At 26.6% G+C, this 25,752-nt stretch overlaps 1 protein-coding gene and 1 long non-coding RNA gene across 17 annotated transcripts in view; one reads left to right on the forward strand and one right to left on the reverse strand.

The window, feature by feature from the left end:
- Positions 1–18,691, reverse strand: part of LOC147806624 (uncharacterized) — a 37,038-nt gene extending 18,347 nt beyond the window's left edge. The window contains exons 1-6 of one of the 6 annotated variants that reach the window (XR_015436047.1): positions 18,499–18,691; positions 17,256–17,446; positions 13,595–13,764; positions 13,381–13,501; positions 10,754–10,926; positions 4,956–5,066 (exon numbers count right to left, since the gene is read on the reverse strand). This is a non-coding gene — a long non-coding RNA (uncharacterized LOC147806624). Of the gene's footprint in view, positions 1–4,955; positions 5,067–10,753; positions 10,927–13,380; positions 13,502–13,594; positions 13,765–17,154; positions 17,695–18,046 lie in introns of those variants that run through there. The other 5 variants (XR_015436046.1, XR_015436048.1, XR_015436045.1 and 2 more) reach the window with 5 other exon arrangements.
- The window catches only part of LOC110282992 (uncharacterized), a 28,560-nt gene continuing 21,407 nt past the window's right edge, over positions 18,600–25,752 (forward strand). For 9 of the 11 annotated variants that reach the window (XM_087169570.1, XM_087169565.1, XM_087169568.1 and 6 more), the window contains exons 1-3: positions 18,600–18,701; positions 20,379–20,441; positions 22,250–22,346. In XM_087169570.1, coding sequence (XP_087025696.1) covers positions 18,633–18,701; positions 20,379–20,441; positions 22,250–22,346 — 229 coding nt within the window. In that variant the 5' untranslated portion in view covers positions 18,600–18,632. Of the gene's footprint in view, positions 18,702–19,361; positions 19,503–20,378; positions 20,442–22,249; positions 22,347–25,752 lie in introns of those variants that run through there. The other 2 variants (XM_087169574.1, XM_087169575.1) reach the window with 1 other exon arrangement.

A 25,752-nucleotide genomic window follows, 5' to 3' on the forward strand; every position in this document is an offset into this window, starting at 1 on the left:
TGTATTTTATCTTGTTGAAGATACAATTTCATATTACAGAATTCACTGTAACAGATTTATCTGAAAACAAATTTTCTGTTACCAAATACACAAAGCCAAATGTTAAACAGACACAGATTTACAATTACTGATGCTTTATAAAAAATCATTATAAAAAAAAAGTTATTGCAATTATAAATTTGAAATAAAATAAATAAAACTAGTATGATCACGAATGACCATCTAGCCTTGAAATGTTTACATAATTTTGTTTGATTTTATGATAAAAAATATCCGTCAGTAAAAAAAAATTACTTATTTGATTCTTTCTCTACATGCAAAAGTTTCCAAAATACACTAAATTCTTTTTTATCATAAACACTTTTTATTTTACACATCTCTCCAACATCGTTATTTATAAATCATGAATAATTCACAGAACTTTAAATTTAACACTAAACATACCATTACCGGTAAAATGACCATTTAAGAATTTTTGCATCGAAAATGTGCTTATCATCTTATCATTTTTTAACGTTTGACTTCATGACTTTTTCTAACAATTATATACAGTTAATATTATATTTTTCTTCTGGTATTTTGTTTGTTTCAAATAATACTTGTCATATACCTGCTTCTACCACAGCCAGTCATTTGACAGGGAGAACAATTTATTGCTTTATAAGGTTATCGGATCAGAAATTACGATGTAATGTGCGTTCAATGTATTGCGTTCGGTGAGTTACACATTTCTACTAAGACTGTTGCATATTAGTTCAATCAGAATAACTGTGAATTCAAATTTCAAGAAAGTACCTAAAATTTTAGATTTTGACATTTTTGTGAAAGAAAAAGTGGCAAAAACTGTTTTCGTAAGTAGCTTATATTTTATTTTGATGGCTATATTTCATTTCGAACTAATTGTTAGTTTTTACAAAGAAAAATGTCAAAACAATCAAGACAGCACAAGTTCTTAGAAGAAATAATATTAATTATAAGAATTATAATTCTTATAATTATAAGAATAATAATAAGAATTATAGAAATAATATTAATATGTCTGTGGAAAATGTACAATGGAAACACTTTGTACATGTAAAAAATGAGTTTAATAATGAAATGAAAATTCTTATTCTTTGTGTTTGTAATACATAAAAATTGTCAATATACAATTTTATTTAATCATAATAAAGTTTTTTTTAGTTTATTTCTTTCCAAACATCCATATTTTATACATTCAATCAAGAAACATACAGTCATTAGACCGGCTATGGTAGAAATAGGTGTAGATTAAGTGATAGTATGCTTAGAGTTAATGAACTTATTCTGCAAAATTAAATGATGTAATACCAGTTTTACTCATAAAATTATGGAATATAAAACTTAAATTTACTATTTATATAGGATCATTAAATTTAATAGAATAAAGTTTTTGAACGATTAAAACATTGTTCTAATATCCAATAAGAATATATCTGAGATATCCAGATAAAACATACAATTCATAAATGAAAGAAGTCCCTCAGATATCTCATGGATATCTGTGATAAGTCACATGTATGTGTCAGATGTTTCTGGGATATACAACAGATGTCACAATACCCAAATATCTGTTTGATATCTAACAGTTGTAACTCCTGGATTTCAGAGGTGCATTTCATGGATATTCAAAAGATTTGGAAATATCCAGCCTTTTAGTATATGTCTCAAAGATTTTTTGGGAATATTTGATGCTGCATAGGCTTATTTCTGTAATACCATAATAATTATCACCCTTACGGCAGAATTTTTTCGAGCTATCTGCGACAAAACTCTCTAGCACTAATATCTTTCTGCAAGACACTTTTAAGAATAACAAACATATATGTTTCAAATTTAAGATAACAAAATCACTGTGTTTACAACAAAAAAAATATTTTTTTTTTTAAATAAAACACGCAATAATTTTTAATTTTAACATTATGGGTGATATTCTCTCATTTTGTAGGGGTGGGGTGGACACAAATTATTTCCTACTTCGCATTTTGTAAATAATCATCACAATAAAAAAATAAATAAAAAGTATGAAATCCAAAGATCGACGAAATCATGCGAATCCAGCTCCACAAATACATGTTTCGAATCAGGCTCCTCAAATGCTTCGTTTCGAGATTACCTTATTGTAATAAATAACAGCGCATAAAAGAATATCAGATTTTTAAAAAATGGAGAAATCAATAGCAATAACTGCAAAAAGTGGGATAGAATTATCACCTTAAAAAGTAAATACTCAAATGCACGATACGAATGTTCCGTATTGTTTCAAATATATGGGGATATTTAATATCCAAGTGAAAATCAATATCAATAACTGCTGAAAATACAATTAAAACCTTATATTAATTTACGATACTATCGGCGTAAATTGAGCATGTCAAAAATTGGTTATCTATATGCATGATTCAAATATTATGCGTAAATTTTGAAAAGAAAATTAAATATATATTTCTTTTACTTTTCAAAAGAAAGATCTTTTTGCAAGAACTCTAACGTGCTCAGACGGCGTGTCTCTATGATTCTGACACAGGGATTATCACTTCATGTTATTTTATACATTAATATGTGCACTCCAGCGTGTCAATTTTATTGAACTTTTCTACATGTACTACATTTTGTACTTAATTTTTTGAGATATAATTTTTGATCATTTTTCCTTAATTTATAACAGCCAGTGTAACTTTTTGCACTATGTCATGAGAAGATCATGTAAAGAACCTACACTCATATTGAGCAAAATCTTCAGGAGCATTAATGCAATAATTATTGGCATGCTTTGTTTTTAAGTGATAGACTCAATATTTTGTTTGAGGAAGTTTGTATAAGAACTGAAATAAGAATAACAAAAAGTAAAAATTTAAAATGCTATACAAACTCAAAGGTAAAAGTATAAAGGGAGACAGTGGTAATAAACAATAGATACTTTTATCAAAATAAAACTGGACTCATTTCATCCATGTTTGACTTTTTTGATAGATCTTACTAATTACTTACATTTAAAAAAATATATGATTAGAAAAAACACAAACTGAATCTTATTCAAAACGTTTCACTCTTTCAAATCAATTATAGTCCTAAAATGTAACTGTTTTTACAGTTAACAGAAACTAATCTATGCATCGGAGTTATGTAATTTTTTTTATTTCTTGCAAAAAAAAAAAAAAAACAACAAAAAAATCCCAATGAAGAAAACATTAATTTATAAAGAAAAAAATCATAATATATATTTCTTCCACATCATACAAACTTCAATACAACTATTGAAATAAACTTTGTTGGAAATACAAAAATGTACAGAAATAAAAAATTATCTAAAATTTATATTTTTATAAAAAATTACAAAAAGATATTTTAAAACTTTTTACTTTTTTTTGTACTAATGGTGTATCAGTTTTAATTTTCTGATTTATAAAAATATATTTTGAGCCTTAGATTGATATTATCACAATTCTTTAAGTCATTTTCATATAAGTTTGCGAAATTTCTATTTTGTTTTAATTTCATCACTTTATTAAATAGCATTTCGTATTAGCCCATTTTGAGATATTATCATAAAAGAAAAAAAAAAGAAAGATCAATAAAGTTTTAACTAAGAAATGTTTTATGGGGAATATAGTAAGGATAAATTAATGAATAAGATAAAAATCATAATAAGTGTAAATTATTGCTCTTATTTACACACAAACAGGAATTTTAACATGTACATTTATTCAAAGGGCTACGGTGGGCCTGGCCTACTTAGATAATTGATTGTCCATCACAGAAATATTGGACATCACTTTCCAAACAGAAAAAAATCTTTGTTTCATGAATCATTTTGTTTAATAAGCTGCAACTTACAGGGTATCTACTACATTTTAAATTTTCAAATTCATGACTTTCCATGACTAATTCCAAGAATATTCCATGACTTAACGAAGTTCTCCAACAAAAGCACAACAATAAATTTAAAAAAGCATTAGAACATTAATTGAAATGATAGGTATAACGAAAATTCATACTCTGCATCTTTAAATTTATTTTAAATTTAAAAAACAGAGTAAAGAAAAAGTTGAAGCAATAAAATAGCAGAAAAAAATACAAAAGCAATTTGTTTCTCCTCTTTTTTACAGCAGAAATATATTTTAAAGATGCTTTTCTTGTGTATTGGAGATTAAAGAAATACTCCTGATATTTCTGTTCTCTTTTCGGAAAAATGGCCAATGACTGGCTTGCTTCAGCTAGAATTTTAAATTGATAAAATAAAATAAAAATAATAACAAAAATTCTGAAATTACAGAAGTTTAAAAGATAATTTGCTCTAGAAATGATGTTTTATCTTTCATTTTTTTAAAGAACATCATAATTTTTAAAGAACACAATAAAAACATTTTATATTTTAATAAAATATGACTGTGAGTGGGGATTTTGTTACAAATTCAGATATTCGGTACATCATGAAATTGTGTGTGTGTGAGGGGGTAAATTCTATTTTAAAAAAAGAGACTTTTGGGCACCCTGAATCCATGATTTTTTAAAAATAAATAGTTAAAATCAAGACATTTCATGACAAATTTTGTTCAATACCAAGATTTAAGACTTTCTTGGTGTGCAGATACCATGAACTTAAACCTGTTTCTCTATTGATCATAAATTGAAAAAGTTTTTGAACTTGTGAACATTTGCTATTCAAAAAAGCAAGATCAATTAGAAGTCAAAATTAAATGAACACCAAAGATAATTGCCTAACAGTTATTAAATATAATTAACAGTACACAACTGCAAAACCTCAAAAAAATTTTCAAAATCTTTTGAGCTTTGAAACCAAATTATTTAATTTACACTCATACACTTAATACACTCATACACTTTACACTTAATTATACTCATACACTTTACACTTAAAAAATTGTATACTAAAATACTACAACTAATTTATGACATAATTAAAATGAACATACTCATTTTTTTTTTTTTACTTCCAATCTTGTCAAGAAATAACATCAGTTGAGTATATGGCCAAGACTTTATTTGTTGAGCTGTTACTACTCACCCCTTTTTGACTTGTTCAGCTAAATGCCAAAAATTGATAAAATGAGATATCTACTTAAAGACACGAGAAAAAGAATGACATTTTTTTTCACAAATATAGTTTAAAATTACTAAATTTAATTTAAAAGAAATAATAAAGAATAATTCATAGAGCAAAAAAGTTATTTTATAGATTTATTACAGGGTTGCTACTCAAATCTGGGAAGACAAAAAAAGCTCCCTGCGTTTTCCCTGTATATATTATACACAATATACTAAGAGGAAACACGCAATTACTGCGCAAATTTGTACGCTATATCAGGATAACTAATAGTAGTTTTAATTGCTAGAAAAACTTAAATAAGGAACAGTTTAACATACATAAAAAAAATAAAAATACAGCAAATAAAATAGTAAAGTATAACTGAACTATATTTAAATACCCCATAGATTGCACTTAAAGAGGACAACATTTTGTAAAAAAAGAAAATAAGAAATAAATATTCCTTGCATTTTCCCTGATAATTTAGTTGATTTCTTAATTCCCTTTTTTTTCAGGTTTTCCCTATTCTCCCTGCGGAGTGGCAACCCTGTATTTTATTTTCATTTCCTTAATTTAATTTTAGACGTTAGATACCAACTATTTTATAAGTTTTTAAGCAATGTCAAAAGACTATGTCAATCAAACCATGCTCAACATTCATATGTTCAGAAATGAAAATTATCACATTTTATCCATAAAACTCTTGATCACTGTAACAATCATTTGCCTCATTTCTATTCCTAAACATATTTTTTTTTATCTGAATTTTTATTCCGATGTATTGTTCAACTATTCAGGGGTGATTGTGATCCCAACTCAAAAATCCTGAAAATTTCTTATTAAAATCATTAATGACGCATTTCAAAAAATTAATGTCTTTATAAAGTTAAATTATTTATATTTTCAAAACATTAAATTCTAAATAAATTATTTACAGCATAATTTAAATGAATAATTATGTATAAGTTTATTTTTATCTCTAATCACATTTATTATTCTGCCAGAAAAAATATTTACAAATGAAAGACGGCAAGTATAAATTCTAGTTCTAATATTTTTAAATAAAATAGACAAGAATTTTTACACATGATCGATGATTTCTTGAAGCTTCTGGACATAGAATTTCCAGAAACTTCAGGAGTATTGTTAGCAAAAAATCCGGTATTTTTCAGGAACACAATCACCTCTATAGCAGACTTATCTGGTTTAAAACAATGCCGTTTAAACCAAATGATTTAAAAGAAGAAAAAAAAACAAAGTCAGAATTTTTTTTTTTTAAAAGAATCTTTTTAATAAATAAATTTTCCTGTATTTATATTAATTTTTTATTTGTTTAAATATTGCGAAGTGACAAGATGGTTTTCTCACCTTTTTGGAAATTTTGAGTTAAATTCCGTTATTTTAAATAAACACAAAACTGCAATTTTCAAATGTTTAGGTAGAATTTGAGTTTTCACAAGAATACCAATGTGAAATAAAGTATTGTAAGCAAATTTAAAATAAAAACATGAGGTTTTGTAAAAATGCTTAAAATAAATTAGACCATAACTAATTCAAAAGTAATTCTTGTTCTAACAAAAGTATAAACAAGAATAAGGTGCTTTTCTAAATTTTATTTTTTCAGTTCAATTTCATATTTGTTTTCTGCTACTTAGATAAACAAACTTGAATTGTACACAAATTTGAATTTTATGCTTACATTCATTATTTTAAAATTCATTTAAAATATTTTTTTAAGTAAATGTTTCATAATTTTGCAATATGTCAATAAGAACATTGTTATATTTAAAGCTCAATTATGTTAAAATAAATGACACAAAAGTAAATAGTTCTTTGTTTTTCTAACTGTCAAAACTAAAACCCACCTTTACTATAATATGTGTGTATATATTTATGTAACACATTTATCAATTTTATTTCTTTTCATCAATCTGTTATTAAATATTTCTTAATTGAAAAAATATATTTTCTTGAATATCTCATTCTCCTTGATATTAAAATTCGTCACAGTATATATACATATTCACACATTACTAAGATAACATTTAGATATAAAATACTATTTAACCTTTCGTTTAAAATAAAAAATTAAAAAAACACCTGGTTTTTGGGTTTTTATGAAGAAAAAAATAGCTTTTTAAACCCTGTCTACCAGTCGCGAAAAATTTCAGTAACCTTTACTCCCTATTTAATGATTTTCAAGGATTTTTGAGGTAACTATTTTTTTTCTTCAACAAAAGTAATGTTGAGAAATTGGAATTAGTTTTTAAAAGGAAATGGTTATTAACAGATCCACTAAAATATTTTTATCTGAGCTGGTAGACAAAACTTTAAATATTTAATTAATTAAGCTATTTAATTAAATAGCTTAACGAGAAAATTAGAATAATTTTCAGCATCATATTACATAGTTTTTCCTAGATGCAGGTGTTTGATAAATCTTAATCAGCCTTGATTTCTCAAACATATGTAACAATTTTCTTTAACAGCAGACTTTCTAAGTCTTAGAGACCCATAGTTCTCAAAATCTAACTGAATCAATGAATGACTATACATCTTTTGTTGTAAAGAAAAATATGAATATTTATTAATTTTAAGATTTTTATTTTATTATGTCTATCATCTTGGTTATTTATTTTTTTAAAAGAAATTTGTCGCGACATATTTTTTAAATTATTAAGCAACAAAATTTTTTGTACATATAATGAATACTAATATAACATATAAACCAAATTACTGTGAGCATAAGTTTATAGTTATAACAGTCGTCTTTAGATAATTTTTGTTATTGCTTAGACATGCTTTTATGAACTGATATAGGTCAAATAAAAATTATACAACCTGGCTGCTTCGAATCAATGTGATCGAGGAAATGTGAAATCAATGCAATTTTAAAATGCAGCATCATGGGAGAAACAAGACAATGTAATATTTCAACTAAATAATATAATTAAAATGATGAGAAGAATAAAATTGATAAATGGGCTACATAATTACAAACATTTAAAATTGTAAAAGTATATTTCAGCCTTAATGGTTCTAAAACACACACACGCAAAAAAAAAAAATTACTTTTTGGTCATTAGCTTTAAATGTAACAAAGTTCTTATTGTTATATTTCAGCATAAACAAAAAAGAAATATTTTAAAAATATTTAAAAAAAATTTCTCAAACTTTTTTTTTAAATAAAGTATAAAAATAGCAATTTTAAACATTATAATAATAAATACAAAAGAGAACCATTTATCCGGTATCCAGATAACCGGGAAACCAGAAAACCGGGAAAAATTTTGCTCGATTTTCCCGCCATTTTAAACTAGAACGAAAAAAGCGCAAATTGGACTCATCCTTGAAGTTAAGTAGAGGAAAATGTAAGGAAGGGGAAAAAAATTTTCCCCGTTTACCCAGAGAAACGTCATTGACCTTGAAAGCAGGGAAGGGAGGAATGTTTTATTTTTTCCTTTAGGCCGTCAATCAAACTCAAGGGTGTGGCATGCTGATTTCGTTTTCTGCTTGATTTACGTGAACAGAAAAAGAAAAGAGAAAAATATATTTATTTGACATCGACTAATAAAAATAAAATCTTTTTCTTTTGAATAAATTCTCAATCTTTGGAAGAGCGGTATCAATTGCAAGTTTTTCTTGGTGTGGAATCACATCTGCTGTAATTAAAAATCTTGTTTTTATCAACAAAAAAAAATAAAATAAAAGGAGAATTGTTTATTAATTTAAACATAAGATTATTTTATGAAGCAGATTGCAGTTTTGTTTTTCTGATTCCACTACGTTTGATTTTTTTTCTTTTCGCGATAAATTTCGCACTCAATAAATTAATTCTTTTTATTCATAAATTTTATCATTAGGTTTTTTTTTTTTTTTTTTTTGAATTCCGTTGATCTTGCTTTGTTCCGGGTTTTAATATTTATGCTAGTGCTTTTTTTAACTATCGTTTCGTTCGATAATTTTCAAGTGTTTTTATTTAGATTAATAAGTTTTCCTTTTATTTTATCGTTTCCCCCCCGTATAATTAGGTATGAAATATATTGCGTTATTTAATCATTGGTTTTGTTTATATTATTTAATTTAGGAATTGTAATTATTTTTAAAAAAATAATATGAGAATTTTGTATTTTTTAAACTTTATTTCTTGTCTAAACTTGCAAATTTTTTTATTCTTTTAAATGTTATATTTCTACCATTTTTTTTTTCTTTTTAAAGTTAGGAGTACCTTTCTTTTTTCTCTTACTTTATGCATTACACTTTTTCCTTGTTCTTCGGGTTCGATAAAACATCGATTATCGACACTTTTTGGTCGATCCAGAAAACCGGGAACAGATATCCGGGATAGCGATGGTCCCGAGCATCCCGGATAATTGGTTTTCTACTGTATAAGCATACTGCATAAATACAAATTTGTTCACCTAAATAATAAAAAATAATTCTTAAATTAAACTGTTAAAATAAAATTTAGAAAAGTAATTCATTCCTGTTTATACGCTTGACTGCAGCAAAAATGCATCTTTTACAAGTTTGTAAAAATAAAGTTTGAAAAACTTTAATTCTTTCAGTCTTTAATTCACACAATTTAACTAATACAAAAAAACTAACATAACAGGGAATAACTAACAATCTATTTTATTTTAAACATTTTAAGAGTTATGATTTTATCTAAAAATTGATTGCATTTATTTCTTTTACATAGGCTTTTTTTTGGAGGGGACAAAATTAATTTTACATAAACAATTAAAAATTGCAGATTTATGTCTATTTCAAGTAGGTGAATTCCAATTATCAATTAAACTCAAAATTGAAACAAATGTGAGAATTTCTATTTCATTTTTCAATATTCAAACTAAAAACATTCACATAAATAGCAGAAAATTTATTTAAAAAGATGCTTATTAAAAAAAAAAATTATTAGAAAACCAGGCTTTATCGTTCTAAAAAGAATTTTTTTTTTGGTTTTGACCTTGTTTTAAACGGACAAACTATGAAATGGGACAACTATGGACAAACTATGAACGGAAATATACTAATGAACAAAACAAATTGCTTTTAAACAACTGAAAACAGAATTTTATTATTTTTTTTAAATGATCTTTTTTTTTTTAAATGATCTTGAAATGAAAGTTTACTGTGGACAGGTAAATAAAATATATATGGGCAATTAAATAAAATATAAACTTAAGGGTAAAAAAAATTTTACACTCAGAGGTAACTAAATAAGAAATAATAAATCACTACATGCCGAGGTCATTTAAAATAACTTAATTTTAAAGCAAACGTAGGAAGTTAAATTTACATTAAAGATGGCATTTACATAAATTAATGACATAAAAGTGAGAGCGAAAAAAAAGCGACAAAGAAGAGCCGATCCACACAAATGATTATACATAGGTAGTTCTAAATTAAATTTTTTAAAATACAGAACATCTGAGTCTCAGTTGTTGTTGGTTTACGTCCCACTAGATCTGAATTATGGACTATTAGCGACAATCTGGGAAACATCGCAGAGGATGATCCGAAGACATGCCATCACCATTTTTCATCCTTTGGAGAGGGGATGACCGCTGCTTCGGTAGCCTGATGACATGCAAAGTCAACCACTTTGCTTAAAACAGTTTAACGAGGACCGATACAGCACACTCTCGGTCCCTTTGCATGCTGATCAAAGAGGTTACTCACCCGCACACTGACCGCAGCCAGTGATGCTTGACTTCAGTGTTCTATTGGGATCTTGATGATCAGTCAGTTCACTGCGGGACTCTCAGTGCATTTGCAGCTATGCAAAACAATAGCTATGAAGCCCCAACGTAATCACAGCCATTAGGATGAAGTCTATTAAGGCCCATTTAATCCTAAAAATAAAATATATTATTAATAAAATATATAATAAAATAAATATATGTTGTGGGAAACTATCTACAGTTTTAAATTTCTAACTTTTTGGATTGCTTAAATAGATCGGTATCATAAGAACTAAATACTGCAACGAACTTGATTAAAATTTATAAGGTTTATGCCAATATGGCAACAATCTACGTATAATGTTCTACAAATGTCACCCAAATGATATGCATGGGTGCCAAATTTGTCAAAATGTTAGGAATTAGCAAAATAATAATGAAAAAAAAAATTTATATTGAATTCCACGAGTTAAAAAAAAATTCTAATTTTATTATTCTATGCTGAAGGTTTCGGTAGCGAATATTATAGAAATAAATAAGTTCTTTCGCGTGTTGCAGGGTGGCCACAGTCTGGAAAATTTTTAAAAGAGGCACCAATTACTTAATGAGGTTATTGTAAGTTTCAAAGGCTTTAATTTTAGGGATATTTCAGGAATACAATTTGTCAGCTGTAACATAAATTTACAAATATTTTTGGATAACAATTGCTACCAGCTTTTAAATTTTTCTGGAAAGTGGCTACACTTGGAAGGTTTGTCCACCCACCCCCCTTTTCCATGAGATGAAGCATTTAAAATTGAAATGTTTAAATTTCAAATTTACATGCTTTCTGTGGACTGACAGCGAGATTTGTCTATCAGCTAAAAGAAATATCTTTTAGGCTTTGAGAATTTACTTTATTTAGGAATTTTTAGATTTAGATTTTAAAAAACAGTACTCCTAAATCATTATCTTATATTATAACAATGGTAAAAGCATACTTAATGTTTATAATAATTATTCTTAATGTTTCTGATAAAAATTACTTTACATGATATTTACTATTTTGGACAATGTATTTGTCAACAAAAAAAAAAAAAGTTAAGTTCCGTTTTATGTATAAGACACATTGCAGTGTAATGATATTGATGTGTATGGTTTTAATTTTTTATGTTGATAGAAGTCAATGAAAACTGCATTTATCTAAAAACAGAGAGCTTTAAATGCAATTTTTTTAATAATATTTATAAATGCAAATAAATTCTAGTGAAGTTTCATTATTATATGTGTCCCAATTTCTGTTTTTTATTCTATGCAGCTGTCTCTTATCTCATAGCATGTGTACCATAATATAAATTATACAAACAAAGTTTTATTTTCCCCCTTCAAGTTTATCTACCATATTAAGATCTCGGTACACTAAAAGAATAGTACTCCCATTGGTCTACTAAATTTTTATTGTTTGGTGTGACTTTAAAAACTTATAATATTATAATTTATGCCTGACTAAGTTCTACTAGATAACAGAAAAGTCTGAAGCATCTGAAACAGGCTTCCCCGACCCCGGGATGACTATTTCCTCCAATCAGATAGCTTGTTATAGTCACTAACTAGGCTTGTTATAAGAGTGAGAAAAGTATAAAAAAGCTAAAATACACATATCAACTCGTGAAAAAATAATTTAAAAAAAGTATGTAAAACTCATTTTCATAATTTACATACTTATTTAAAGTTATAATTTGTGCACATTAACAGTCTAACAAACCAAAGATTATGATGTTTAAATAGGATAACATAGTAAAGTAAAACAAAATAATGCAGAAATATTAAGAAAAATAGACAATAAAGATTTTTTTTTTATTCAGGAACTTTTTCTAAAGTTTAAAAAGTTTGAAATTTTGTCCAGGGACAAGTCAGATCAATCTCTTGCCTGGCTATAAAAGAAATCAGCTATAAAACTGAAATGTTATGAATATATTACACCAAAGACCGTAATAATCTTCAATTAGTAACAATCTTTAATAATTAAGAGTTTAAAAAAAAAAAAAGGATGGTAGATTTTGACTTGAAAATATTTTGTATTTCATGCAAATTTTGCACTTAATACACAATAGAATTATTTAGTTAATGGACAGAAAACAATTGAGAAAAATATTATAAAAACTTTAAAATGGCGAGCATAAATTATTAAATTGATCATTAATTTTAGTAAAGATTTAAAAAATTTTTAGCTGAAGCAATGTAACAAAAGCAAAAGAAACATTAAATAAATTGTATGTGAAAACTAAAAACTAATCTATAAAAATAAACACACTTTAAATAAAATACTTTCATCAACAAATAATTTGAATGAAATGCTTATTATTTTACCATACTTAGTCAAAAACTACAATTTAAAAGAAAAACAAAAATTTTAAACATAGAAATGTTTAATAAATATAAATTATTATATCTTCCTCTTACAAAGTAAATATTATGTTTAAAAAAAAAGCCACAAAATATAATTAAACAGCAAAAAAAAAAGAAATAATTACACCTGCATAAACAAATATTTTTGATGAAAAATGTAGACCTCCAACTTTTTTTTAACACATAAAAATTAAATAAAATAATTAAATTTCTTGCGCCTAGCTAACTGAAAAATACCTTGTTTTCGTACCCTCTTGTCCACCAATACCACAAGGATAAATAGATACAGAACCTCTGTTCATCATCCAGTGCACTTTTAAAAAAAAGTCATTTCAAACTATTTAACTGAGAATATGCTCTGAAAGAGAATAGAAAAATGTTATAAAATTTCAACTAAACATCCATAGAAAAGTATATAACAATGTTTTCGAGTAAAGACATGACAACTTACTTCATTGAAATGAAGTAAATTTTCATGCTTGGGGAAAAAAATCAAAATTGAAGCAAAGAGGATGAAGTTTATTCACAGTGGAGAAAACGCTAAAGTCAAAGTTGGCACGCATTAGACAATTGACTGTTTTATCCAGATTTAACCACAGTTTTAACACTCATATCAGAAACCTAAAATTTTAGGTAAGAAAATAATTGTTAGCTAATATGAATGTGAAGTAATTATAAATAAATAAACATAGAAAATAACAAGTGATCAACTATGATGTTCAATTGTTCTGACATTAACCCCCCTTTTAGTTTTGATAATCACCGTCGAAAATCATAAGTTTTGGTGAAGAGGATGATTGATTATCAATAATAAATATTGAATAATTATGACTAAGAATTTTCAAAATTGCAATTTATCTAATTTACTGCTAGAAAAATATATAGAAATTGAAAAAAAATTATGATTTTTTTTTCCAGCACAAAGTGCAGTCACTGAAATATACAAAGTATAATAAATAAAGTTATGAAATAAAAAAAATAGAAGTAAATTTTGTTTCCTCCCCACAGATCTAATAAAATAAGTCAGAGTTTAACAGATGTAACAGTTGCTACAGTCAAATTTTTAATTTTCACTTCAAATCTATTGCAGTTTATTAGTAGTATATTTCATTTGAATTACCTATATGATAACTAAAATTTATTGAGAATAATCTATTTGATTAAATTTGTGTGAATACAATATTTTTATATTAAGTTATGCTGAAGCTACCAAATATTATACACTCATTTTTAAATTATTTTGCATACAAGCAATGGACAGATTTAGTTTTATCTTATGCTTAGCAAAGTGCTTCTTGTTAAAATTCTTCGTTGAACTATTATGGAATTAGTTTCAAATCACAGCTTTTCAAATTTTTACATTTTATTCAGATTTTTAAAATAGAGATATTTAAATAATTTCAAATAGAGACCTGCTTTTACAAAAAAAAAAAAAAAAAAAAAAAAAAAAAAGAACCCAGAAATTTAAAATTACAGGCTCCTAAAAATCTGCAGCTTCATCAAAGCTAGTGAAATCACCGGAGTATTGGGAAATTTATTTTAATAACTGTACTAAATATTGTAATCAACTTGATAAAGCACTTTAACCGATTGATTGAAAAAAATTAATCGATTTATACGAGTAAATGATATAATGATTACATAGCAAAATTATTCCGTAAAATACATATAATTGTGCACTTTACAGTATAAAATTTTTTAGATTATTATTGCTAAATACAGGGATGAGAGTAGTCAGAAAGTAAAAAAGAGGAAATCCAAAAATATTTATATATATATATATATACATACATAAATCGCACTTTTTTTGTCTAATTTTTGTTTAAACTTGTAATCCATGTGATTATAAGTCCCGATATGAGGCTTTTTAAATCACGTGCATATAAAACTCTACATCGAATTTAAAAAAAGCGAAAATACAAATCATGATGCGTAATTTTTAGATCAAGATGCATAATTTTAAAATCGCGCGATATTACAACCGCAAAAATGAATCACGACATTGGATTTTAAGCTCGGGTAGCTACATAGGGTTTTAAAAGCTCGTAAATGCAAATCGAGAAATTGGCTTTTTAAATCTCGTAAATAAGAATCGCAATATTTAAATGGCCTGAATAAGAATCGCAACGTTCAACTTTTAAATCAGGTAAATACGAAAATCGATGTTTGATAATAAAATCGCGATTTTAAAAATGCGAAAATACAAAACACGATATTAGATTTTTAAATCTCGTAAATCCGAGTCATAATGTACGATATTTAAAAAGCGTAAATAAGAATTGCAATGCGCAACTTTTAAATCAGGTAAATACGAAAATTGATGATTGATATTAAAATCACGTAAATAAAAATCGAGATATTTGCAGAGTCGGGACTTGGGATTTCTAAAAGGATTGTTTGAATTGTTTTTTGTTTACACAATAAGTAAAAATTTACAAGATTAATTGAATGAGCAAATAAATATTTTCACCACAAATTCACCTCTATTTTTTTTGTTGCTTTTTTTGTTTGCTTTCTCTCCAGAATACAAGAAGCAGCGACGTCTAAATTACAAAAATACGAGCTATCCGGCCGACGGATAAAAAATACGGAAAATCTTATTTTCTATGCGTGAAATCGGAGAAAATAGCTAATATAAGTAAACATGCGGAAGGATTAGCAGTTAGGACGTAGTTTGAAATTTCTGTTTTTCTTTGAAAATCGTAAATAAATATATTAATTTGACTTCAACGACTGAATTTTTAAAAAAAAAAAACGGGATATTTATAAATAAAAAAAACGAAACTTTTAGAGAATCTGAGTTTTTGATAAAAAGGCTGAAATTCGATAGAAAAAAGCGAAAAAAATCTCATCCCTGTATAAAGGTCAACCAGTTTTATCCCAAGGAAATGATTTTTAGAGAAACTTCAGAGGGAGGAATGAGGACTTCAATAATTTCGTTCCGCGGAAAATTAAATTCCTCATAAAATACTTTAACTTGTGCAAAAAAAAATTTCGGCGGAAATTAGCGGGAAAAATGGAAAAATCTGAGAAAAGGCGGAAATCCGCGAATCCGCGGAAGAATCTCATCCCTGTAAATAAAATATGCAAGTTATTTTTTTGCATCGAATTATCATTGGATAAACCAGCTTAATAATTGTGGGCAAAAAAATTTCAATTCGACTAAAAAGTTCTTCAGATATGACGAAATATTCGAAATATAAAACTTCACATCAAGGGGTACAAATTTTGGACTACTCTCCTGACCAAACTATTGGAACCTTTTCCACGATTGTGGGTCAGAAATCCTAATTCTTCAGAATACCTTAATCCATCTGATTTTGTACCTTAAAATGTCATCTGCACTAATTAATTGCCATATTTGAGATCACCCTTTCAAACCTTTAGGACTGAGTCAGAGAATGTGAAGATCTGATCATTAGATCAAAAATCATACTGGGTGGTCTGATTATTTTTTTCAAGCTGCACACATAAGCACGAAAAACAAATAATGTGAATTACAAAAAAAAATTCACAGGTTAAGATTATACAATTATTAGTGACAACTTTAGTTTTAAGAAAGCTAAGAAATCTGTCTAAATTGTACCATCAATATTCAGACGAATAACAACTACCAACTCAACAATTAGAACAATAGTAATTATCTGTAATGTAAACTTAACACTTATAATATATCAAACATAATAACCTTAAAATATAAATAATACATAAGTCATTAAGAAAGCAAATAAATTATTTTAGATACATTTTTAATATATGATGTATAATATGAATAATAATTATGTTAATAATTATAATGCAAATATTATGCATGATTGAAATAATTATGTAGATGGGTGTTTAACAAAATATCTTCAATGACAAAAAAGAAACTTGTCACTGGTTTTTTATAAGTTTTTGCCACATTTCGACAAACAGTTTATTATAATTTTCGACAGGTTTTTGACATGTCGTGTCAAAACCAGCTTTTGATGCAAAAACTAAAACCCTGGATAGTAAATGAAATCTCACCAGGAATTTTTCCATATCACAACAAACTGTCGTGCAAACTGCAATTGCTAATGCATTTAATAGATTTTAAAATCTCAATTTAAAAAAAAAAGAAGATATACAAGCTTGATTGGAGGTTATGAGATGCATATCCTTCAAGTTGGTCCTCGTCTGTAATGTGTCCAGTACCTTGTAAACCACAGCCCGTAAGTTGCAAATATTTGGAGATTATTCAGCTACAGATCATGATAGGGAAATCTTCCCATTGCCCAAGAATATATATGTTTTTTTTTCTCCCAAGTAACACTTTTTTCTAGAGAAATATCAAACATTAAAACAATTTTTTTTAAAGCATCTTATAATTAAAATCTAATTGTACAGCTGTAATCCTTCAATATTTTACATAAACAATATAAAACCTTTTTTTAAAAAAGGTTATGATCTAAAGAATTATTAATATATAATAAATTTTAATTAATACAACTAAATATAACAGGTACACAACTCCAAATCACAAATTTAATTCACAACTACTAATAGCATAGAAATTTTTATAATCATATAATGTTAAGTATGAATACTTAAACGAAATTTTAAATATAATATACTGATATTACATCTACATTTTAGAAAAATTTAAAAATGAAAATTATTACATTTTATATCTTTTAAGAAAATCGATATAGAAATGCATAAAATATTTACTAGAAATGGTTAAACTGAGCTCAAAAATAAATCATGAAATACCTATTGCATTTTAATATATTTCACAATGTAAGCTATATTAAAATTTAATTTAGGCCAAGGGTCAGCAAATTAGTAGATAGAAAGAATAAAAAACAAAAGAAGTAACAAAAATTACAAATTGCAGATTTGCAATGTGAAACCAAAGCAACTAACAGAAAGCTTATACTTGTTACTCAAATTAAATGGTTAATTCTATGTAGCTAAACTATAAAAAAGTATTCTTTTAATTTGAGTGTTGTAAAATCACCGGAAAATTAAAACATTTTAATATATTTGAAAATGTAAACAGTTTTAAAACTCAATTTAGACCACCACTGATCATAGTATTATAAGGAAAATAAATAAAACACAAGAAACAACACACAATTCAAATAGTAGATTTTCAAAGTTAAGCTAAAGAAATAACTTCATCCAATAACAAAAAGTCAATTTGTTACTGAAATAAAATGGTCAATACTATAATAATTAAGCAATAAAAAGAGTGCTTTTTAATTTAAAGATTTCATGAATTGTTTCATTATGGCAGCAGTAACTGAGAAATACTAATTGCATATACATAAAATTGTAAATAAAAACACTTTATTTAAAATAACGGATGTGATATTCTACTGTATTTACAAAAATAAAATTAATATATCTGCCTGAAAATAAATACAAATGTTCAGACAGAACGACTATTAAGAACAAATTTAAGATTTCCAATAACAGCGCTTCGCCTAAGCCTTGAATTTGTTAACCAATCAAATTCAACGATGCGCGTAGAAATTTACACCTCGGAACTTGAGACGAGTCTTGCGGCCTTGCGGAATTTTGTTTTTAATGTAAATTTGTAAATTTTTCTTCTTTTTGTTTCCTACTTATAACTGTAAGCCTCATGCTATACTTTGTGGTGCATGAGGAGTTTTAAGTCGTTTAAATAAAAAAAATTAAAAAAAGATCTTGTTGTTGCTGTTAATTTACATCGCACTAGAGCTGCACAATGGGCTATTGGCGACGGTCTGGGAAACATCCCGGAGGATGATCCGAAGACATGCCATCACAATTTTGATCCTCTGCGGAGGGGATGGCACCCCTGCTTCGGTAGCCCGACGACCTGCGCGAAGTCGAGCACTTTACGGTAGCACAGTTTAACGAGGACTCATACCGCACACCCTCGGTCCCTACGCAGACTGATCCAAGTGGTCACCCACCCGCACACTGACCGTAGCCAGTGATGCTTGACTTCGGTGATCTGCTGAGAACCGTTTCTTAAGAGATGTCCTCCTTGAGTGTTAAGATAGAAAGATTATTTAAAGACGTTTTAATGACTGATTTTTTTGTTTAAATATCATCTATACAAATTTCTTAGAATAATTTAGATCGTTAATAATTCTAAAGTTATTAACATTTTATGTTAGTACTGAAAATCCAATCATTAGGTCAAACATTTTTCAGCTGTTACTTTCTTTCTTGGGCCCAATAAAACTTTTAGCACTGTAACTTTTGTTTTAGATTTGTTATATTTGTTTACAGTGAATAAATAAGATTTTGAAAATAGAAAAGTATTTAGTAAAAATCTTCAAATTAAACGTTTTCTAGTTTTTGAATAATTTGTTTTATTTGTTTATAACAGGCATAATAAAGTAAGAAAAAGTAATAGTCAAATAAGAATCTATTTCAGTTTGTTTGATAAATTTTTGTTTTTACATTTTATTAAAACTTTAAATTCTTATTATCTGCAGTAAACTATATTTTTCAGTCTTATCTTTCAGATTTGTAAAAAACGCACTTTTATTGATAGATATTTTTACTAAATTATCTGTTGACAAATTTGTAAGGTGTTATTGCACTGCTTCAGTCTATATCATGCAATATATATGACAGATTAAAACTTGAATCAAAATCGCTTTCTGAATTATGGATTAAAATTCATTTACAAAAATTTTAATAGAAAGACCTTGTAAAAATGTTTTACCCAACAAAGCTGTAGGATGTGTAATTATTGAATAATAAAAAATTGAAGTACGTAAACTATTTGAAAATGAGTTTTTGTTCTTTGAACTTCTTTTTAAAGATTATTCCACTTTAGTTGAAAACAAATTCAGAAAGCTCTAAAATTATTACGCAAGTAATATTAGTTCGCTATAATATTCCTTGCATTTTGTTTTTCTAATAACTTAAATTTCCTTTTTTAATAAACTCATGAACTCTTAAAACAGTTTTGGCATTTATAATTTTTTTTAGCAAAGAGAAAAGTTATTTTATAGTTAAAAAAATTAACTGGAAAATTTTAATGTCTTAACTGATGAAAATAAAATACAACTAATTCCATGTAAAAATTAATCATTTTTCATGTAAAAATTAAAGAAGACAGAAATCAGTGGATATGAAACAATTTTAAGTATCGAAGAACGTGCATACTGTATCACAGAGTTATTTAAGAGCATTTCTTGTTTATTTATTTAGTTTTTTTTCCTTTGCACCAAAAAGATAAATTTAGCTGAATTTTTCATTTATAGAACTTGAAGAATGAAGTGCTTGTTGATGTTATTGAAAAAATAGTGGTCCATATTTCTAAAGAGGTAATAAATTATTCTGTAACAAAACATAGTTAGTTTAAAATTTTACAACATGTCTTAGTTAATTTATCAATTTTATATGAAGTAGCATTAAAAAATTAATAGAAGATCTATGAACTTATTACTTTATTTATTATAATGTTACCACGTTTAAAACCTTTTGATTAGTTGAATTTGATATTTTTACAATTTTACAAATTATTCCTTACCTGGACGTTTTCTGAATATCATTTCTATGCCGCTTTTCCTAAAAGTGCAATGCCATCATTTCTTAGATATTCATAAAACAATGTTGAGTTATTTCAAAATTTTTCGTTGTACTGGGGGATTGTTGAAACAAATTGAGGCTATATTCTTCTTGATTAAAAATTATTTTCTGCCCAATTTATGATTTTGTTTTTCCTTTAAGAGTACATATAAATTTTTTGGAAACAATTACTTAAATATTTTTTTTTATTAAAAAGATTGAGAATTACCACCGTAAATAATGTCTGAAGAATATTTTAAACTGATAAGTAAATTTTTTGTAGTTAACTGCATTTTTTAAGAAATGCTTCAAGGTGTGCTTTCTTAGATTGGTAATTCTTTAAATTTATTTCTGTCTGAAAGGAAAACTTTCAAGAATGAAGAAAAATTTGAAGATTATTACTTAAGACTGAAGTGACTAAGAATTATCAATCTAAATAATTTCTTTGTTAATTAAGTTTGGGTGCTCTAGTTAATAAAGTTTTGTTATATTGTAAAGTTACATGCACACACATGTATATATATATATATATATATATATATATATAGCACAAAAAATAAAAAGGAGAAAAACAAAGAAAATCAGTAAGTTTTATTTACTGCTCCTAATCTGCAAGCATATAGAACTCATAAAATAAGTTCAAAATGTAGAGAAAACATGGAAAAATTTACAGAATAAAGAAAAAAATATTTAAAAGAAATTAATAAAAGTCCGGGGGAAAAAAGATAATCTCTTCATCAGCTCAGACGATTATATCCGCGAAAAGGAGTGCTTTCTAATATTGTATCAATATAGTCTATGCAAATACATCAATACAATAGTGTGAGGAGCACTAAAGAAATAGTGGATATAGTCATGTGACTATATCCGTCATTCTATACTTTATTTTTTTACCCCCGGACTTTTATTAATTTTTTTTCTAATTTTTTCTTTAAAATAATTTTTTTTTTCAATATTCTGTAATCTTTTCCATGTTTTCTCTACATTTTGAACTTTAAGCAAAAATTACTAAATGTAAACTAATTTTTAAGAATAGCTCTTAATATATATATATATATATACACACATATATTAACAGCTATTTTCCAAAATTGGTTTATATTTTGTCATTTTTGCTTTACAGTTATTCTTCTTAGAAAAATTATTCGAAACGCAGACAAAGTATTAAAAAATATTGCATGTTATTTTATACGAGGGAAATCATCATTGCAAGTAGCTTCTTTTGTAACTGCACCATACCAGTTGAGTTCTATAAAGTTTTCTTTGTGTAGTTCAAAATTTAGTACATATGATATAAAATCCTCCTGTTTTTAAAATTGTGTTCTATTTTTTATATAACCTTGGATCAACTATTTTAAGTAAAATATGATCTTTTAACTTTATAAATTTAATTTATTTTGAGTTAATTTGGAAACATTTCATCATATTTTTTCTTTATTCTGAAATAATGTTTGTAGTAGTTTTTAATTTAAAAAAGTATTCTAGCTTTATTTTACTTATTATTAAATGTATTATTCGTTCTTAAGCATAGCATTATATGATTTTAAAACTTATTTATTTTCAGGGAATAATTCAAAAGTGCCAACTGCATGGAATGATACTCATGAAAAGCTTCTTACCTGTGAGTCATAAAATAATTGTGAATTCAGACGTAATGAAAGGTAATTTTTATTTTCGCAAAGTGTTTTTAACTTGTTGTTTTCTTTATTTTTAAAAATTTAGAAGATTGATTATTTTTATTGACTGATATTCTTATTTGTTTAATGTTTTATTATTTCTAAGTAAAAAACCTAAAAGAGAAGCCGTGTGTAGCATCTTATTTTCATAGTTTGTATCTGTATTAAGTAATAAATAACAATAATTATTTCCTTAACTGTTTTATATTTGTTTCAGGTAAATTTAAGTGTTTTTTTATGAATGAATAGTTATTTTCCCCATGGTGTGTAGTTTTCTTAAGAAGTACTTATTTTCAATTTACGCTTTTTAAATTTTTAAAAGCCTTTAAAGAGGATTTTTTATTGGGTGTTTTTAAAAAGTGCTTAATTTTCCTTTTGAAAATGAAATTTTTTTTCTTTGCCTTGTTGATTTTCATCACTTGATATGCAAAAGAGTGGTTTTCACGTTCTTTGCAACGTTTTCACTATTCGTTCAAACGCAATGCATTTTGGCGTACCGTTAGTAGTAGTATATGGGGGGGGGGGCTCCAGGACACTTTGCCCTTTCCTCATATACTACTATTAATTTCCTATTTTATATTAAAAAAATTTAAAATAGTCCTATATTTTGCATTTTTATATGAAATATTAAACAAAATCAGCATATTTAAAAATTCTTATTTTATATATTAATAATTTTTATTTTATTAATAATCCTGTATTTTATATGACTTTAGTAATCAAAATTCTTATTTTTATAGTAATAATCCCTTATTAATAAAATTATCACAATTATTTAAAATATCGTTTTTTATTTTACATGTAATTCATAATCGTAATATTTATTTTTACCTTTAAAATAAAAAATATATTTTCCACTATTAATTTTTCTTATAGCTTTATCAGATAATTCACCCTGACATTTCGAGAGATAAAAATCTTTCTCATCATTGTCTACTTCTAATCTAGCTACAATAGAGTCACCGTATTTTGTATTTATTTTTCTCAGTGATATTAAATTATATTTACCTATCTCGAGTTCATTTAATTTGTATGTTTCAGGAAATTGTTTGAGGTCATTAAATTCTTCCATTTATTTAAGAACATTTTTTGCAATATTTCTGTAATACATACACTTGTATAACGAACATCCAGGTCCTAAAATTTTAGTACATTTAGGTACATCAATGTCAATAGATGGTATATTCAATTCATCTAATATCTCTTTTTTTAAAATACCTCCTTTATAAGCAAATGTTCCACCATATAGTTGATATAGGTTATTTATATAATTTTTTACGTCTTGATGATTTATCCATAAACTATTCTTATTTCTATTAAATCTTAATCCGTGTACTTCTGAAGTGCATTTACATACAATCTTCAATTCTTGATCATTCAATTCACAATTAGGTGTAAATACGCCAATATATTCACCGATTGGTAAATTTAAATGAACCCATCCTATCTCTCTTACAATCTTACGATTGGGAAAAATAAATCCCTGAATGTTTAGGATGACTGTAATCTTATCCATTTATTAAGAAACATTTTTAAAAGCCAAAAGGCACAGTATCATAATTATCTAAAAGTCTACGTTTATCGTATCCAAAGGTATAACGTTTATTTGTTTTAATACTTGAAATATTTCTATCTTTTTCGATTTTAAACTGATTGATATCTACATCTAAACAATCTGTTTCACCTGTTATTATTTTAGTCCTATTATCAAAGTCTGATATGGTTTCCTTCTGATAAGACATTTTAAATCCATCCTTTTACTTTTTCATGCACAGATTTATCATTTAATTTATACCCATAATCTTTAGAGGCTCTAGCTATCCAAGATGTAATATATTTATCATTTCCCAATTCATAAGTCCATTCTCCTAACATGCATCCCGTTTCAATTTTATTGGTTCCGTCGTCTATATATACTACACTATCTGTATCTTAATAAAGTACTGTATCTCCTAATTTATCTAACATTTCATATAATCTAATTCTGGCAGAACTAGTTGTAAAAGCAGCTATATATACATTAGTATTGAAGTTATTTTTTTCAAATTTATCTTTCATGTTATAACTCATTTCCACACAATCGTTGTTTAAAAAATTCATATTCAAATCTTTAATAGTATCATTTAGAATAATTCTATAAAAATCTTCAATTTCCATCACATATTCAGTTTGCTTCATATTATTTCTTTGGCCAAACTTACCCCATAAAGAATTTAAACATATTTTAGCTATGAATCTCAAACCTGGATTTTCTTCAATTTTATCTAATTTAATATTTAATTTTTCCTTAACTACTTTTCCATACTCTTCTTCATTTTTGAAATTATTTTTCCACTTATCACAAGTTTCTAATTTTATTTTTAAAAACATCTTGACATATTTTCTAAATAGTTTATTCGATTTATTTTCGAAGTGCCACACTTCATAAATATTCAATATTTCATATCCTTTTTTAACAGCTAATCTGATCTCATCGGTAGTCCAAGTTCCAATAATGCATCGATCGCAATCATCGTGTTTACATTCCGAATTTCTTATCTCATGACACATTTCGCATTTCTTCTTTTCTGAAGTTGTTTTGAAATGATTGCATTTTATTGTTTCAGAGCAAGTTCTGCATAATGAAAATATTAATTTTTCTGCTTTATAAGGTAATACTAACTAACTCAGTGGCGCGACAGCCCATTAAGAGGGCCAAGGCCGACTGTGCCCATCTCAGTTTTCTTGACCTTGGGCTCTGGGGTGCAAGAGCATATGTTCCGGTCAGGTGGTCAGCCGAACGCAGAACCCCCAGTGTTAGTTCCCAAGCATGCTTGGTACTCATTTTATCGACCCACTGAAGGGATGAAAGGCTGAGTCGGCCTTGCCCAGCCCAAGGATCGAACCAAGGACCTGTGGCACGGCAGCGCGAAGCGCTACCACTCAGCCACCGGGCGTCTGCCTTTTTCATTACTTTTCATTTCATATTTTAATTTGGTAGGTTCACATCTTCCACCATAAAAAGCATCTCTAGGATTTAAAGGTTCTATAAAATCTCTCTTCCATTCCTTTTTCATGTATTGTTTCATATCCTTATTATTATCAAAATCACACTCCCAGATATTTACCAATTCATAACCTGCTTCACTTATATTTTTATTGATCTTCTTAGTTCGTTTATATAAATCTTCCATAAGCATTTGATTAACAGTGTTTACTTGTGTTCTAGTGAAACATTTGTTACACCCATGCCAGAAACATCCATTAAATTGAAATACTGTATTTTTATAAAATCCATCTACCTTGTAATATTTTTCACCTAATTTCAATTTTTTCTCTCCTCCATTCAAAGCATGACGTATATAAATATTTTCCTTTCTTGATATGTAATCTAACCAAGCTATTGATTTTT

This window comes from Parasteatoda tepidariorum, chromosome 8 (genome assembly GCF_982258835.1).
Source record: "Parasteatoda tepidariorum strain Cologne lab strain chromosome 8, Ptep-v5.0, whole genome shotgun sequence".
In the NCBI taxonomy this organism is placed as follows: Eukaryota; Metazoa; Arthropoda; class Arachnida; order Araneae; family Theridiidae; genus Parasteatoda; species Parasteatoda tepidariorum.